Below are 16659 nucleotides of genomic sequence, written 5' to 3'. Positions count from 1 at the left end.
TAATCATATTTGATGGATTTTATCAGTGAGGAGATCAAACTGATCAAATCCTTGTTTTAACTTACAGTGTTTTTACATAACAATAATCTTGATCTAATATTCTCTATCAGTCAATATTCTCACTGTAATCCTCCTTTTCTTTTCTTTTTTGCTCCATGTTAATTTTTCTTTTAACAAAATCCAGGTTCTGGGACCTTCATTTAAACTCCACTGAAGTATGACAAACACAAAAGAGTAGGAAATCAGGAAGGGAGCAAACACTTTTTCACACAACTGTATGTTTGTCCCGCAATGCAATTTTTTGGTGGCTTTAGGGCAAAAAGATCTGGGGTGTTAAAAAAAACTTTCTATCTTATGACTAATGTAAATATTTGCTTGCACTTAAGATTTATTAAACAGTATACAAAATGAACTACATGCGTTCTTTTAGAACCAGCGCAGATTAAGCAACAAGAAAACTAAATGACATAAAAGCTGCATCAGAATGTGCTGGAGTAAAATCTAGATGTGTGACTCCAACAGGAAGCAAAAAACAAAAAACAATGTGACAGTGACCACCAGTCAGCTTTAATAATTGATAAATTGTCAAGAGAGTTTATAAAAAATTTTGAGAAGAAGCCGACTTTATTACAGTGGTATAACTATCAAAACTCATCTGTGGATTTAACAGTTCGGTATCCCCCCCAAAAAATTTGAAAAGAACACTTATGATTAACATTTAAAAGCTCTAAGCCACAAGCCTAGTTTTGTTATCCTTTTTCTTCAACAACTGCATGATCTGTCACTATAAATTATGAGATCTTTACTTCACAAAGGAGGGTTCAGTGCATCTTAATCCTTTGTGCTAAAAGAGGTAATAAAGGAAGCACTGAAGTACCTTTTCCTGAGCATTTTTAAAAATCGGTCAGCTTTTATAATGACATTACTGAAATAAGGTTACAGGAAACATGAAAGTAAATGCTAAACGTGAGTGAACCGTTTCAGGAGGAAAAAAAAGAAATCATTGTCGGGAGAGGAAACACGAGATAAGTAATGAAGACAAAAATCAAAACAAGAATTCAACAATATGTGCAGAAATAATTAAAATGTTAAACACTTAAAATAATTAAAAAGAAATTCAAAACCCTGAACTGAAACCCAAACTGTAATATATTCACCAGTAATTCTGAGCCCAGAAAAAGCAAAATGGCAGGAAGATGACTGAAGTAGTTGCTGATTTCCTACAACTTTACTTACACCTATTTCTCACTATTTGTCATGTACACACATGTTATAACTGCAACAAACAAGTATTTGCCATTAGAACTATGAAGTTAAAGTGTTAAATATCATTTCAGTGCTGGATAAGGCTTAATGTTTAACTAATAAGCACATACATTAGAATAAATGCTCCCATCACAATGAACCCACAGTATACACATCAACTTAAAACATTAAATTATGATATTTTAAAACAAGCAACAAAATCAAAATGCTTTTGGAAACCGTAATCTCAGGCTCTTACAATTAAAACCATAAATCTCAGGTTTAAATGGGGAAATGCATTACATATCTTCACGCTCTGCTATAAGTGATTAAAAATGAACTACAAATTTTTTAAAAAAGGAAGAAATCAAATCATGATTTGGACCCTCCTGATTAATACCTTAATATTAGCAGTTTTAATTGATATCTATAATATTCAAGATGCTTTTTGTATAATAATTTATTAAAAGTCAAAAGTACACATCAACACAACATTAAAAGAGAGCAAAACAAAAATTATTGTGACAGTATCTAAAGACCTCGTGTCTCCATCAGTGTTTTTCAGGGATGTCCAGTGGGTCATCAGGCCTCAGCTGTTTCTGTGGAGCAAACCAGAAATGGATCAGCTGCTGGACGGATCAGTTAAATTGTAAATAAAGACAATGTTTACAATAATCAGCACAACAGTTCACGATCAAAGCCCTTTAAACAATTTGTGACATTTTAATATTTACCCAGTGTGGTTATTTTTTTTCATCTTGAGTGCCATTAAGTTCATCATCATGTTTTTTCACCACCTCAAGATGTTCCGAAACATCTAAAAACACAGTATTTGTATTTGTTATACATTTACTGTTAGTGTTTGTATTGAGAAGATTCCTAATACTAACATCAATACTTTATTCTGTTTACCTGGCAGTGAGCAGGCCTCCGGCTTAAGTGAGTGTTCAATGGATTCCTTCATGGTTTTCTCCAGTGTCCTCAGGACAGTTTCCTAATTTATCATCAAAAACTATTAAATCCAAGAATAACTGGACAAGATATAAATTATTGGTTTCATATGTGTTTCAGTGTCGCTTCGGAATTTTTGTACGTCTCTCCAAAATCTAGAGAACACATTCATATAATCTGTTTCATCATATTTCATATTAAATTCATATATAATTGTAACAAACCTTCAAATCGTTCAATTGCTCCAACATGACATTTTTTGCCTCCTCAAACATGTCCATCTTTGAGTGCACATGTCTCTCAATAGTGTCCCTCATGTTCTTCAGGGTGCCTTTTCCTGTAAATGTTGCTGCTTCTACAAGGAAACAATAATTTTTATCCACAGTTGAATAGAAATACCTTAATTCATGTCTTTCTTACCTTTATAGCATTCTTTCATGTTGTCCTTGATTGTCTCTGTCAGACTGTTGTAGATTAATTTCTTTCGTGTGAGGATTGTTTTGTTGAGCTTTGTCTTCATTTTTTTCCCCTTAGAAACATGAAATATGGATTAGCATTGTTTAACAAAACATTAAGGTAGATTAAGTACAGGTTGACTTTTTAATGATTTTCTAATAACAGATTAGCCAACAGGTTAATGATTAGGGAAGTTCTTTTACCTCTGTCTGGAGAAATGTCAGTTGCAGTTCGACATCTTTGTACTTTTCAATCAATGAATCAGTGCTGAGTGAAAACGCATCAATGGCTCCATTGAAATGTCCACATTTTATGTTGTTTCTGAATGGGGCAAAGATGTGGTTAATAATGGCAGTATTAGCAAGTTTATGATATAGTGTGATTTGGATACATGTATTCTTGTATATATTGGTGCTGTTCAGAATTCGATTATTCTCACGGGAAGGTATCTCTGAATTTTTCATCAATGCTTTCAGTCAAATAAGACGCTAATATCATGTTGAGGTTTTTAGGTTTTCCTTTCTTTGGTTTCTGGATGCCATCATTCCTAACTGCAGACTTTAGTGTCATGTGAAAAGCTCTGTTTGTTTTTTTCTGAAACAAAACAGAATTTTTACAATTTTTTTAAAACATGGTCACAAAGTGTCCTGAGGTTTTGATCTAATTGTAATAAGAATACATACACTGGGATGTAAGAAGGACTTCAGTTTTTTTTCACATGATTTTTTGGATTTTTCAACCCCCTCCCGTAGGCATTGTTCAAAAACTTTTATAATGTCTTCAATTGCTTTTTTGACTCGATTAAGTTGGATGCTCAAGTTTTGCTCAAGGACTGCACACACATCGTTTTTTTGTTCAACCTGAAAAAAAAAGAAAGATCATTATTTAAAGCAGGAAAACATCACATATTGGCTCTTTACTCATTCACGATGTTTGAGGGGGTGTTGACAAACCCAAGTTTTTAACATTAAGCTCATGCATAAGTTCAGTCAGATAGGTCTGTATTTATTCATCTGCCTCTAAATAAATAATATTCAGTTCTTCCAAATGATCTCTCCTTACTCAATCACTAATAATATATTACCACATATAGATTTATGATGTCCAATATCCCACATTTTCAGTGAATGTGAGGATACCTTACAATACACGCTTTAGTGCCTATGAACATTTTTTGTGTGTATTTTTTATGTATTTTTATGACCTTTAAGAAGACTATGAATGGCTTTATTGCCTGATCTTACCACTTCTCCACTTCTGGCCCCTTGAATCAAAGACAGAATCCCATAAGCTCCAGACACATAGTTTGAGGTCTCTGAATGAGCATCATTCAGATTTTTCAAAATTTCCTTGAGTTTCAGTATTTCTGTAAAGAATTGAAAAAGAAATATAAATCTGAGCAATACATTTTCTGTTACACAAAAACATACCATCACGGGTAGTGACCTCACCTACCATTGACATCTGGATTTACATTCTCCCCTTTGAGGAATTCTGTGGAGCTCACTGTGAAGACTTGGAAACAATCCTCACTGAAGTGATTCTGAGAACATTTTTGTTAGTCAGTTTTTATTTTTTTGGGTAGTTTTAGAAGATAATTGTTTTAGATTTTGATGTCAGATTGTAAATTTACCGTAATCGTTTTCCGCTTTTTGAATTCCTTCATCACTGCATTCTTGACTTTGTTTCTTTTAGAAAGGAAAGAAAAATGGGATATAAAAGTAATTTATTATTAGTATTGCAATGGAAAATTTCTATTTTTCTTATTTAAGGTGTAAGCACTTGTGTGCATAGTTGTGGCACCGTAATGAAAACTTCCACTGAACAGTCTAAAACTAGAGGAACCTGAAATTCCACCAACATGTGAACTTCCCAACCAGAGGAGAGAACTACCTGGATAAAGCTTACACCAACATGCGCGGGGCCTACAAGACAGCTGTGCGCCCGCACATCGGCTCATCTGACCATGCCACTGTGATGCTGCTGCCCACGTACGCAATACTGCTGAAACGCTTAAAACCAGCAAGAAAAACCATCAGAGTCTGGCCAACTGGGGCTGTCTCAGCGCTTCATGTTTAAAGAGGGAGCCACCCAAAATGGGTTCTTGGACCTGGACGAGTTCACTGAATCTCTGATCTGCTACATCAGTAGGTGCACAAAAGATGTAAGTATCTCCAGAAAAATCAGTTAGTTTCACTGCAGCGGTACGTGCATGTCTGAGAGAGCGTGATGCTGCTTTCCAGTCTGGCGAACAGCTCTCAGAACAGCCAGAGCCAACCTCTCTCGCGCTATCCGACAAGCAAAGCGTGCACATGCACAAAAGATCCAGGGGCAGGGCATTCAGGCCATCACACAGTACAAGCCTGTACCAAGCAGCTGTGATGGAGATGCCACACTTCCTGAAGAGCTGAACAAGTTCTACGCACGGTTTGATGCCCTGAACAACACACAAGCAAAGAAAGCCACGCCCCCCACCACCGACCAGACCATCTCTCTGCCGATGTGAGGAGATTTCTCACCAAGGTCAACCCACGAAAAGCTGCTGGACCAGACAACATCCCAGGTCGCTTGCTGAGAGACTGCGCTGATCAGCTGGTCTTCACAGACATTTTCAACTCATCACTGAACCAGATGATCATCCCAGCATGCTGTAAGTCCACCACCATCATCCCGGTGCAAAGAAATCCTCTGTATCCTGCCTGAATGATTACCGTTCCATCGCCCTGACCCCCATCATCATGAAGTGCTTTGAGAGACTTGTCATGGCACATGTGAAGAGCAACCTCCCCTACTCACTGGACCCGCTGCAGTTTGCATACCGGCCGAACAGATCGACAAAGGATGCTATTTTCACTGCACTTCACCTCTACGTCTCCCACCTGGACAAGAAAGACACCAATGTCAGAATGATGTTCATAGACTTTAGCTCAGCATTCAACACCATTATCCCCCCAAAACTGTTTGACAAACTCAGCAAGTTGGGACTGAGCACCTCTGTCTGCAACTGGATACTAGATTTCCTGTCAGAGAGGCCTCAGTCCGTCCAAATCTGCAACAACATCACCAGCAGGAGCTCCTCAGGGCTGAGTTCTCAGCCCTCTGTTGTTCACCCTCCTGACACATGACTGCACATCTCACACATCTCAGATGACCTCACCTGGACCACTAACACCACCTCCATCACCAAAAAGGCCCAGCAGCGCCTCCAATTCCTGAGACGCCTAAAGGGGGCCAACCTCCCTCCTCCCACCCTCACCATGTTCTACAGGAGCATCATAGAGAGTGTTCTGACCAGCTGCATCCCTGTTTGGTTTGGAAACTGCAAAGTTGGCGACCTCAGCCAGCTACATCGGATCTTCAAAGAAGCTGCAAAGTCATTGGAACTTCTCTCTCTCTGCTACAGGGCATCTTTCACAAACACTGCATGAGTAAGGCCTCCTGCATAGTGCTTGACTTTTCCCACCCCTCACATAGACTCTTTTCCCTCCTCCCATCCGGCAGATGTTATCGCAGCATTGGGGCCTCATCCTCCAGACTGTGAGGATCCCACAAGCCATCACTCTCCTGAACTCACTACCAGCTCCCCCACTCCCCCTCACCACACACACCCACACAAGCCACTAACTGACTCTATTGGACCCCACATATAAGGTTTATATTGTTGATTGTCATTTATGCTTAGAAATATATACTCATATATGCTTAGAGTTTTAGAATAGAGGTTTCATCCGAAGTAGTCTGTAGCGACTCTGTGTGCCTTCCAGAGTGTTCTGGCATGCACACAAGACTTAAGGTCATGAGAGAGGTTATACCTTCTCTCACTGATTTATACTATAGGAGGACACCTACTCTGTATCTGTTTTATTATAAGTGCCTTTTGTTTAGATGAACTGCTGGACTTCCAGGCCAGTAGATTTTGGGGAGTCGTTCACAGGGTCATATCCCCCCCCCCCACACACACACATTACGCACAGACTGGTACTCTTTGTTTACATGTACGCCTATGTAAGATATCATATGTTAATGAACCTATGCATATTCATGTAACCTCAATAAAGAGCACTGTTACGAGGGAACAGACGAGAGCGACTGGGGTCATCCGAAGGAACAGCTATTTGTTTGTGCACGCACAGGTACAGGTAGCAATGAATTAAACTACTAACTCTTTTGCACTACGCCCACACCTACACGGGTATTTTTGAAAACGCAGCTGTTTGGTCCACACGTAAACATCGTTTCGAATCACCGAAAACTGAGATTTTTTGAAAACTCCTTTTTTGCGTTTACGTATGGACGAGGAATACAGAGTTCGTCAAAGGTATGTGCCTTTTTTCACATCACGCTGTGCGCCACGTTATTGTTTACATTAGATGAATTGCAGAATGGCAGATAGAGACAAAATACTGTTACTGTTAATCTGACTATCTAAAATACTGTTACTGTTAATCTGACTATCTGCCGGTTTTACACGCTTACATATACACACGCAGTTACTGTCCCTCCATTTAGAAAGGCAGAGGCGTCACGGTGTAATTATTTTACGTGTAGTTGTTTTTTCCTGTGTAATAATATTCAACATTGCTATACATTTTCCAAAAATGCCTCTCTGTGCAAAATGGATTCAAAAACATAAACAGCTGTGGGATACTGTTTGTCCGTGATTTGAACCGGGGGAACAAATCGAGGATCAGCCTGATGTTATTGTATCCCGCTGTAACTTTACTGTATAAAGAGCTAACATCTCCAAAATGTCAGGAGTAGTTAGTCATTATGAGAAGTATTTGCGAACTAAAACTCAAGAATGTGGGATACTGTTTGTCTGTGATTTGGAGAGCCCAGCGCTGCTCCTGACGCAGGGAAAAGCAAGTCTGCAGGGGAGACCTACCTTGGCACTTGTGCAGGTGAAACCAAAGGGAAGATATGCTTCACCATATTTTCTAGTCTTTGGCTTAGAATGAAGTTGGTTTGGAAACATATTCAGCGATGCTTCATCTCCTGCTTTGCGTTTGTGTAGGCGCCCTGTGCTAGCAGTGTCCAAGCGTCCCCCCTAGGGGGCGGGCCCCACACTTTGGGAAGGTCTGTGCTAGACAGACCCATCACCACATACCACTGCCTTCGTAAATACAGATGCTGCTCTATGGACAATCCTACTCTCAGGAATCCTGCTAATGTTGATCACTTTATTTCTCTTCTGGACAGAACATCATGAACCCCCCCCACCACCACCTGTCCTTGTTGGAGGACACTGTTAATGAAGCAGTTTCTGGGCTTAAGTTATTTGCAGCTAACTTTTCTGCAGACTTTGTTAATTAAATTTCCACAACAGTATTTATGTAATGAGAAACCTGTTAAAATACATACATACATACACTTTTTAATTCATAACTTTTCTAATATATTTTTTAAGAAAAATATTCATCATATATTGTTTATTAGATGAAAAGAAGCAATCCATTCTTGTTTTTCCTGACCTGTAATACTGTAAGTAATAGTTCTTAAATGAATGTTATTTCTATGCAAGTGTGGCCTATTGCAATGGGAGACCTTAGCTTCTGTTGTAATGGACATCCACACTCTTGAAATAACTAAATAGTGAAGTGTATGGTCACCATGTGCATCTGTGCCAAACTTTCTTTGTAATTTGATTTTTTTGTATATTTGACTTACAGATCATCTGGTTTTTGATTATCTGACTTGGTGCAGATAAAATGAATTTGCTGACACTCGCCACCATTTCCCAGCAGGCTACTGGCATCTTCCAGGATCTCCCAGGCTTCTCTTTCTGATGCTGCTCGATTCATTTCAGTCACAATCCACACTGTAGAACAACTGGCAATAAACTGAAAAGGAAATAAAAGTATGTAAATTATAAATAAAAAATGCTTTGAAGAAAGATGACATGACTTCTCTGAATTACCTCTTTCCACATTTGATCTCTGCTTCTGTTAGTGTCACCATTTCCAGGAAGGTCCACGAGTGTGACGTGATCAAGAAAATCACTGTCTGGCACTTTGACAGTCACACACTTCACAAGCGGCCAGTACCACCTCTTTACTTCTTCGCTCTCATTTGACTCACTTCTTGTATATTTCACAAATTTTTCAGACAACCTTTCAGCCTGCAAAAAGTAATGGGATGAATAAAAGAAAATGTATTGTATGTGCTCATAACATAAGTTTTATTGCATGAAAAAGAAGACAGGAAATCAAAGTAAGAAATCCATCCATCCATCCATCCATCCATCCATCCATCCATCCATCCATCCATCTTCTTCCGCTTATCCAGGACCAGACCGCGGGGGCAGCAGCCCAAGCAGAGAAGCCAAGACCTCCCTCTCCCTAGCCACCTCCTCTAGTTTGTCCGGAGGAACACCAAGGCGTTCCCAGGCCAGCCGAGAGATATAATATCCCGAGGAGTATGCCCCCTCACATATACTAATGTGCCACAAACAGGACTTTAATATCACCAACTATTCCCATTTTATTACGGTGTATCCATATAAATAGCTCCCCATGTACACTCACTGAAGCAAGAGCAATTGCATTAGCCTGTGAATTACTAGCATAGACATATTGCAGACATACATCTGCTTCACCAGTTCTTTTTCTCTGTCTGCACTTTCCAAGTAGGGAGGCATTACATAGCATGGACATCATGTTCCTACTGAAAAGATAGAGCATCAGCATAGCTTGCCGCCACTGTAGTGACTTCCTACTGCTCTCTATGTCATGTTCATAAGCCACACACTAACCATCCTTGCATCTCACCCAAACTGGGGTCTGATGTTCTAGAAAAAGAAGTCAAGTTTGAAGAAGTTCATGTTGGTCTGGTCTTGGCATTACATAGCGTGGACATCTTCCTACTGCAAAGTTGCAGCATCAGGGTAGCTTAACGCTGCTTGGGTAACTATTGACTGCTCACTATGTGATGTTCATAAGCCACACACTGCTATGTATCTCACCAAATATATGCAAATATAATATATGCATATTATAATGCAAGTATTCCTTTGTTCTAGAAGAAGAACCAGATTTTATTTTGGTCTGTATTACTGCACACTTACTGAGTCACTTTTCAAAATTTTTATCTTGGATGTTCGAAACTCTGGAATATCTATGAAATATTTGTTGTCCATGAGGCTGTGAGTGGATCTTTCTTTCCACTCTTCTCCATACAGCGCTGATAACTTTCCATCAGGATCAAGTGAATCATCATCACCACCATCATCATCATCGTCGTCGTCATTGTCTTCAAGAGCCTGTTTTAGTGACTGCACCTCATCTTCCCAATCCTAAAAAAATAAATAAAATGGCATCTTAATTTTAGTAGTTTTTGGAGCTACATTGTAACACATTACTTCAAGAATCACCATATTCATATTTCATTCTACCTCTTTTGTAATGAACTCGATGTGTGCCTCATACTTTGATCCATTGGTTGCCTCCACCTTTATCATCACTGAGGTACATGCACTGACACTTCCTGAAGGCAACAGGCCCTCCTTATTTATGATGGCATTGATTAAAGAGCTCTTTCCAGCCCCAGTTTTACCAAAGACACCAACCAGGTGCCTCTTTTCTGTCTCCAAATTCTTGATTTTATCCCTGTTGAAAGAGTTTAAATATGGATTAACGGATCCATTCTCAGAGACAAACTGAAAATGTGGCAAAATCAGAAAGATTTGTTTTTGAAAAACTTGTTGAAAAAATTACTTAGAATGTTTAGACTTGATATTTTTAATTTAACGTCTCTGAAGACTACATATGTGTAAAACATGACCAATTAACCAGTGCTATTGATTACCTCTGAAAAGTGAGATGATGGTTTCTGCAACCATTCACCTTAATACTGGAATGAGCTGAATCACAGCTCCATGTCGAGCTCTGACAGAGTTCAAATCTTTGGTATCTTTATTATACCACATTACAGCAAAATGTTCCTCCAACTGTTTCTAGCTTCTTTTAAAAAACCCTTCCAAACCTTTTTGAGACATGCTGACATCAAATACAAAATGCTCTATTTTTTTCTTAAAATGGTGCATTTTCTCAGCTTAAGAATTTAATATATTTTTGTGTTTTATTGTCAATACAATATCAGAGTAAGAGATTTCATTAATGATGCTTTTATTTTCACTTTACAGACCGTCCCAACTTTCTTGGAATTGGTTGGAACAACATCCAACAAAAATAGGGAATCTTTATTACTTACTTTAGGAAAGCGCTGAGCTTGTCACGGCCATGTAGTCCTTCACTGACACATCTCATTATGTTTTTGACATCAGACAGTATTTCTGTTTCTGTCAGAGTAAAAAAACCCAAAACAAAACCCCCCCAAAAAACTAATAACTAGGAACCAGGAACCAGTGCAATGCAAAATGTGGCCCACTGATATGCAAAGCAGGAAAAATTGTGACAATTTTTGAAGTTCATACTATAGTTATTATTTTGAAAAAAATGCACATTAGAATTTTTCATTATTCATATTTATATATGTACCTGACTGTGATCCTGCTGCACAATTGTATTGTTTTTTAAGAGGTGGTTGCCATTTTCTGGACTCACTCTGAAGATGATCTGACTTTCTCTTTCCTTTTTGGATTTAGAAAAAGAAAAGAATTTCTCTCAAGATCAAAACTTCTGATAACACACGTAAACATTTTTTTTTTTATCATCAGAAACCACGACACACTTTTCTAAACCAGATTTTTCATTCCAATTTCAAATCTGCTTTCAATTTGTTTTCCTTCCCATCAACTTTTTGAATTATGAGTAATACTACTTTGCAATGGACTTGCATGCAGTTTTTATTAAACTTAAAAAGTTTCGCCAGCACTTACCTGGGGGATCCAATTGGTTATCCGCCAAGACACTGGATGATCCTCGACCCAAATTATAACTGTTACTGGTGCCGACTGCAGCCCCATAACCATCAGACGACATCTGAGACTGAAGGGCTTCAAAAACAAGAAATGTCTTCAAAGGCCTCGTCTCTCTGAACGCCACAGAACTGACAGTTTGGACTGTTTTTTTGGAAGGTGTGGCTCTAAACTTTTGATCAACTGCAAAACAGACTGTTTCAGTTTAAGTGTTGTTTTCAATGAATTGCATGCTCAAAAAAAGTTTTTTTAATTTATTTTTTATTCCCATTTCTTCTTGTTGCATGTTGAAGCTCTACTTGGAACCTTGTTAAGATCCAACCATGCAAAACAGGATTTTTTTCGCCATTTCTCAAGTGATTTTAAGCTTTTTATCAGGACTGTACAATTTCCTTCAGTGTACAATTTGTATATATTCTTAAGGTCTGTGGTAAGTGGGCGACACTGTGCTTTCGTCGTGAATAAACCACACACGTAACCGAAATTGTCTAGATGATTAATACAATTTCTAGGCATGGTAACAAGTGAAATCAATTGCAATTAATGCCGTCTGTAACATAAAACACAAGGAACTGTTGTTAAATCTGGTAACATGCTTAGGCTAATTATAACAACTATCGTGCAATAGATAACTAGCTTCACCATAAAAACAGTATGTGCTAGAAAAAACTAAACACGGATTTGAAATCACCATTAAAAACATTACAAAACTTATCTCTGATGATTTTTACCTGTGTAATGGAATTTAAATGCTGCAGAAATACTACTGTAAAAATAAATAAATTAGATGTAATAAAATGAGAATGACAGACATTTTTCTCACCTCTTTCACTTATGGATGGCAAATCCTGAGGATGAATAGAAATATCTGACTTTTATATTTGAAATTAAACTACTATAGTTGTACATGTATGCATAATTGAATGTATACAGGAAATCATAGCACCTGTATAGAAACACATTGCTCTTTAAGAAACTTAAAAAAAAAAAAACAACCTTTCACATGCACTTTCTACAGTGTGCAAACCATGTACAAATAAGTATATGGACTTACGTTCTCCATTAGTACAACAATGAAAAAATGGAAAGCTTTCATATTCTTGCCTCTCGGCAAACATGATCCCATGAGTCAATATTTCTGCTTCATTCAGCACCAGTGACACAGACCTAGAGACCAGTTGGTAACCCCCCGTCCCTGGCAACCACCAGCTGCTAGGGTAAAATGTGTACACAAACATCAGCCAGTTACATCAGTTTAGTGGTTGGTGGGGTTGTAAGGATTTTAGGTGGCCAACTGGTCTCTTGGCTTGTGTGACCGAGGCTTTACTTTGACTCAGGTCACCTTAGTTTATATGCATGACAAATGAAGGCATGCTAGTTCATTACCTGAAATTCAATAATCCTTAGCTGATCCAAATCAGCTGTTTCTTTAGGCTCTTGTTTGCAGAGCAGGTAAAGCTAAGTGCAAATCAATGTAAAATGTTTACTTTAAAAATGTAAGTTACAGTACAGATACTGAAAGAAGTGCCATGAAACTGTTTTTGACTTACTTGACCAGAAGTATTGACCGCTTCTTTTTGTGGTTGAGTTGTATTTTTCTCTTCCTAACATAATGAAAACATTGCAAATCCATATTGACAAAAAATGAAAGAACTTTTGTGAATAATATTGCTATCATAGACACACTGATAGTTAAAGTAGTTTGCACTATAATAATCCTACAACAAATTCATCTGTAAACTTTAACATGAGTGAGGTTTTTCAGACAAAAGGAAAGAAATCTTAAAGCATTTAATTACCTTTAACAGCTTTAGTTTATCCTTGAATTTTACTCTAGGTCCAGCTTTTGTGATCAATTGATCAATTTCCTGATCATCGAGATGATACAGACTTTCCTCATCAATTTCTTGAGCTGTAATAAAGTTAAATAGCAGAAATAACGATTATTTATAAAATTACTTCAGAAACACTTTTTTAAAGGAGTTCTGCATTGATGTATGGAGTTGGACACATTTAATTCCCTTTTATTTTAAGCAACTATCACTTTCCAGTCTTAGGACATTTTCTCTTGCTTACACATTTTGTGTAGTAAATGTGAAAACCGCAAGTGCTTTTCTACTCTAAGCATAGACAACATTCAAAACTGATCATGCTATAGTACAGAAAAGCATTTAAATGTGTATTAATAGGCCTTATTTTTCAGAGTTAAGAGAACGCATAAATATCAGTATCTGTACCCATCACTGATGCACAGTAATAATTTACCTTCAAATGCCTCAATCCAGTCACTTAGTTTCCAGTCAGTCAGTTTGTTTCGCACAAAATCATCCATGACCATGAATAGAAAGTGAAAGATAAATTGTAATTTCTGATCCTGTCAACGTGAACGAGCGGACTCAAGCGCAGAACTCTGAAAGGTTTCAATTAAAGAGAGTTTATTTACAGTGACACCAGGCGCTATAAACAACAGTGCAGGGCAATTAGTGCTGCCGGAAATCTAGGGAAAAATTAACACGTCCAAAACTCCTCTTCTCAATCGCCAGTCCCTCACGCGTCCTCTTTTGTACGATACACGACGTCCACATACGAATATCCAAACTCACGACAAAGTCAAGAGAAAATAGGCAAGCGTCCAGTAGGGTCTCTCACGGGAAGAGAACACAAGTAAGACATCCACAGAAACACGAGAGCCACGATCCAGCGACAAGAAACACAGAGCCGCCACCTGCGCAGCAGGTGAGTGGAATAATTGCAGGTGCGCAGGCCAAGAGCGTGAACCAATGACTGTAGAAAATGTGGGCGACCTGACAGCTCCCCGTTGTGCTGGCTGCATAGATCATAAACCTCGCCTCCTCCGTGTTAACGGATGGCACTGGGGTCAGACAGACTAAAATGAAAGCCTTCTCCTCAGAAACGTCTTTTCTAGAATTCCATCTGCCATTTTAATTAGTTCTTTTCGCATTAATTTGGGTTTAAGGAGTCATTTTTCTCACAAATTTATTTTAATCATAACTAGATGCTGTAAATGATAACACATGTATGCAGTTAACATATAACTATAACATCTATGATGAATGTGGTTCACTCAACACATGTGTTGAAGGCATTGACACATTGACTATATGTGTAAATGGCCTAGACGTGGTACTGCAAAGTCAGATTTAGTCACTTTGCAAAACTGAAATACCAAAAACCGGCAAGCTGGTTCGCTGACAGATTACTAAACTGATCCATTTTTATGGAGAGTAATGTGCAATACCTGATGCCTTTTAGTGGTGAATGATTTATTGAAATTATTTCAGATTATTATAACATATATTCTAATTCAGACTAGATTTGAAATATATATTTGAAAGTAAACAACTTTGACCAAACAATAGAACTAAAATTTGATTTCAGTTACAAAAACACGACTAATTGTTCAGCCCTAGTTCTCATTATCAGTTAGTAAAAGTTATTCCTCAGTTGCCCATGGTTTACAGTCTGCTTAAACAAGATTGAATCATCAGCAGAAGAAATTTCTCTTGTCACTGCCTGCAATTTTTAAATCACTGAAATGAATAGTTTTATTGCACTTTTCTGTAAATAAGTAAAATAGAATTTTTTTGTACACCACCTTTATTGTAATATCTATAGTGTCAATTCGAGATTTCAAATTGTTCCTTAGAAGTTTTATGGTTTATTTTCTTGTGGAAATTAAAAATCAGAGTATGTTTTGCTCTCAAGAGTTTGCGTTGTGAATGTTTACGTAAATGTTTAGGAATTTAAAAAAACATGTTAATTTCAGTATACATGTTATTAGCATACAATGTTATTGTTTAAATGTTAGATTTTTTTCTTGTTTTGCTAATATATTTTAAAGATATGACAAAATAAAAACATTAAAAAATCTGTTTTTTGTCCTGTCTCAGTTTGTCTTGATTGCCAAATATGTCTTGACCTGTGTTCCCACTCAGTGAAGCCTGCAATTGCATAAAAAAGTAATACGCTGAGGAAAGAGAAGTCACTACTGAGTCAATATGCATATAATTGGCTTCTCTTAAAATTTTAAATCTTAGAACTTACATGCAGCTTTTAGTCTTATTTACTGTCCTAGCATAAAGTGCCAAGTATTTAAGTTCTAGTTTTGTTGATCGTAGACTGCAACTTTTTTTTAAATATATGAAAGGTGTATGCAAAATATTTTTGCATGTTGTCTTTAACAACATTCAATAAAACACAATATAATCAAAAGTACTGGTGTTTTTCCACATAGAGCATAAAAAACTGCAGAATTTGTGTCAGTAAGAAAAAAAAGAGGGAAGAATTGTGACATCACTGAAAAGTGTGATAGCTGGCCTGGCATTAAAAAAAAAAAATCAGCAAATGAGTTCAAAACAAAAACAATTGGACGACACGGACTCAAGCGCTGTCATTGTCCTGGGTGTGACCCAGTGTTTTGTGTTATTTGTAATCATTCCCAGTATTTAGTGTTCTCTGTGCCTCCCTTATGTTTGGTCTCTGTGCTTCTCAGTTGCTCTGTCTCCCATCAGTTGTAGCCCCCAAGTCAAGTCCGCGTCTCAGTGTTACGTTTCCTGTTTTACTTTGAAGGTCTGTGTATTTAGTTTCACATCCCTTGGGTCTCGTCATGTCTGATTTCTCCCAGCTGTGCCCCCCTATCTGTGTCTCAGTCCCCTCGTTATTCCCCAGTGTATTTAAGCCCTGTGTTTCTCTGTGTCAGTGTTGCGTCGTCCCCCCATGGCTGTGTTTTTCTGTGTTTCCCCATGAGTTTAGTTTATTCTTTTCCAGTTTAGTTTAGTTTTGTGTTGTATGCCTTTTCCTTTGCCTGCAATAAAGCTGTGGTTTTTGAGTTCATTCCTCGTGTCCAGGAGTCTGCATTTTGGGTCCAACTCCTGCCTGTACACAGCCGAATCTTGACAGGGGCAGACTGGAATCACAAGTTAACTGTTCTTTTATTTACACAAAAACACCAGGTGCAGAATATATACAGGTGGGAGGGAAAGCCAGGGGTTCCAGTGGTCCACGGGGTAGGGGAGAGAAACAGATCGTTGTCACTCGTTCACTCCATTTGAGAGATCCACACGCACGACACTCTAAACTGCACACATCCACGTTTAAGTTTCCATGGTTCA

General features: G+C 37.9%; 1 protein-coding gene across 4 annotated transcripts; it reads right to left on the bottom strand.

Moving 5' to 3' along the window:
* Nucleotides 1–545: 545 nt before the first annotated feature.
* LOC116313899 (nuclear GTPase SLIP-GC-like) lies at nt 546–14304 on the bottom strand. Of its 4 annotated transcripts, none has more exons than XM_039611474.1 (23): nt 13793–14304; nt 13327–13439; nt 13078–13131; nt 12914–12985; nt 12351–12375; nt 11489–11710; nt 11148–11240; nt 10861–10948; nt 10043–10256; nt 9716–9943; nt 8570–8770; nt 8320–8492; nt 4286–4340; nt 4108–4195; nt 3897–4018; nt 3336–3512; nt 3092–3246; nt 2856–2973; nt 2617–2725; nt 2421–2551; nt 2158–2239; nt 1980–2062; nt 546–1844 (listed from the first exon to the last, which is right to left on the bottom strand). In XM_039611474.1, exons 1-22 carry the CDS (start codon nt 13863–13865, stop codon nt 1989–1991), a joined length of 2667 nt encoding a protein of 888 aa, XP_039467408.1. In that variant the 5' UTR covers nt 13866–14304; the 3' UTR covers nt 546–1844; nt 1980–1988. The 4 variants fall into 4 exon arrangements, with proteins under 4 accessions (XP_039467408.1, XP_039467410.1, XP_039467409.1 ...); XM_039611476.1 differs by having other exon boundaries at nt 11489–11605; XM_039611475.1 differs by lacking the exon at nt 12914–12985.
* Nucleotides 14305–16659: the final 2355 nt, after the last annotated feature.

Source organism: Oreochromis aureus, linkage group 4 (assembly GCF_013358895.1).
Source record: "Oreochromis aureus strain Israel breed Guangdong linkage group 4, ZZ_aureus, whole genome shotgun sequence".
Lineage (NCBI taxonomy): Eukaryota > Metazoa > Chordata > Actinopteri > Cichliformes > Cichlidae > Oreochromis > Oreochromis aureus.
This window is presented reverse-complemented; position numbering and strand designations above follow the sequence as displayed.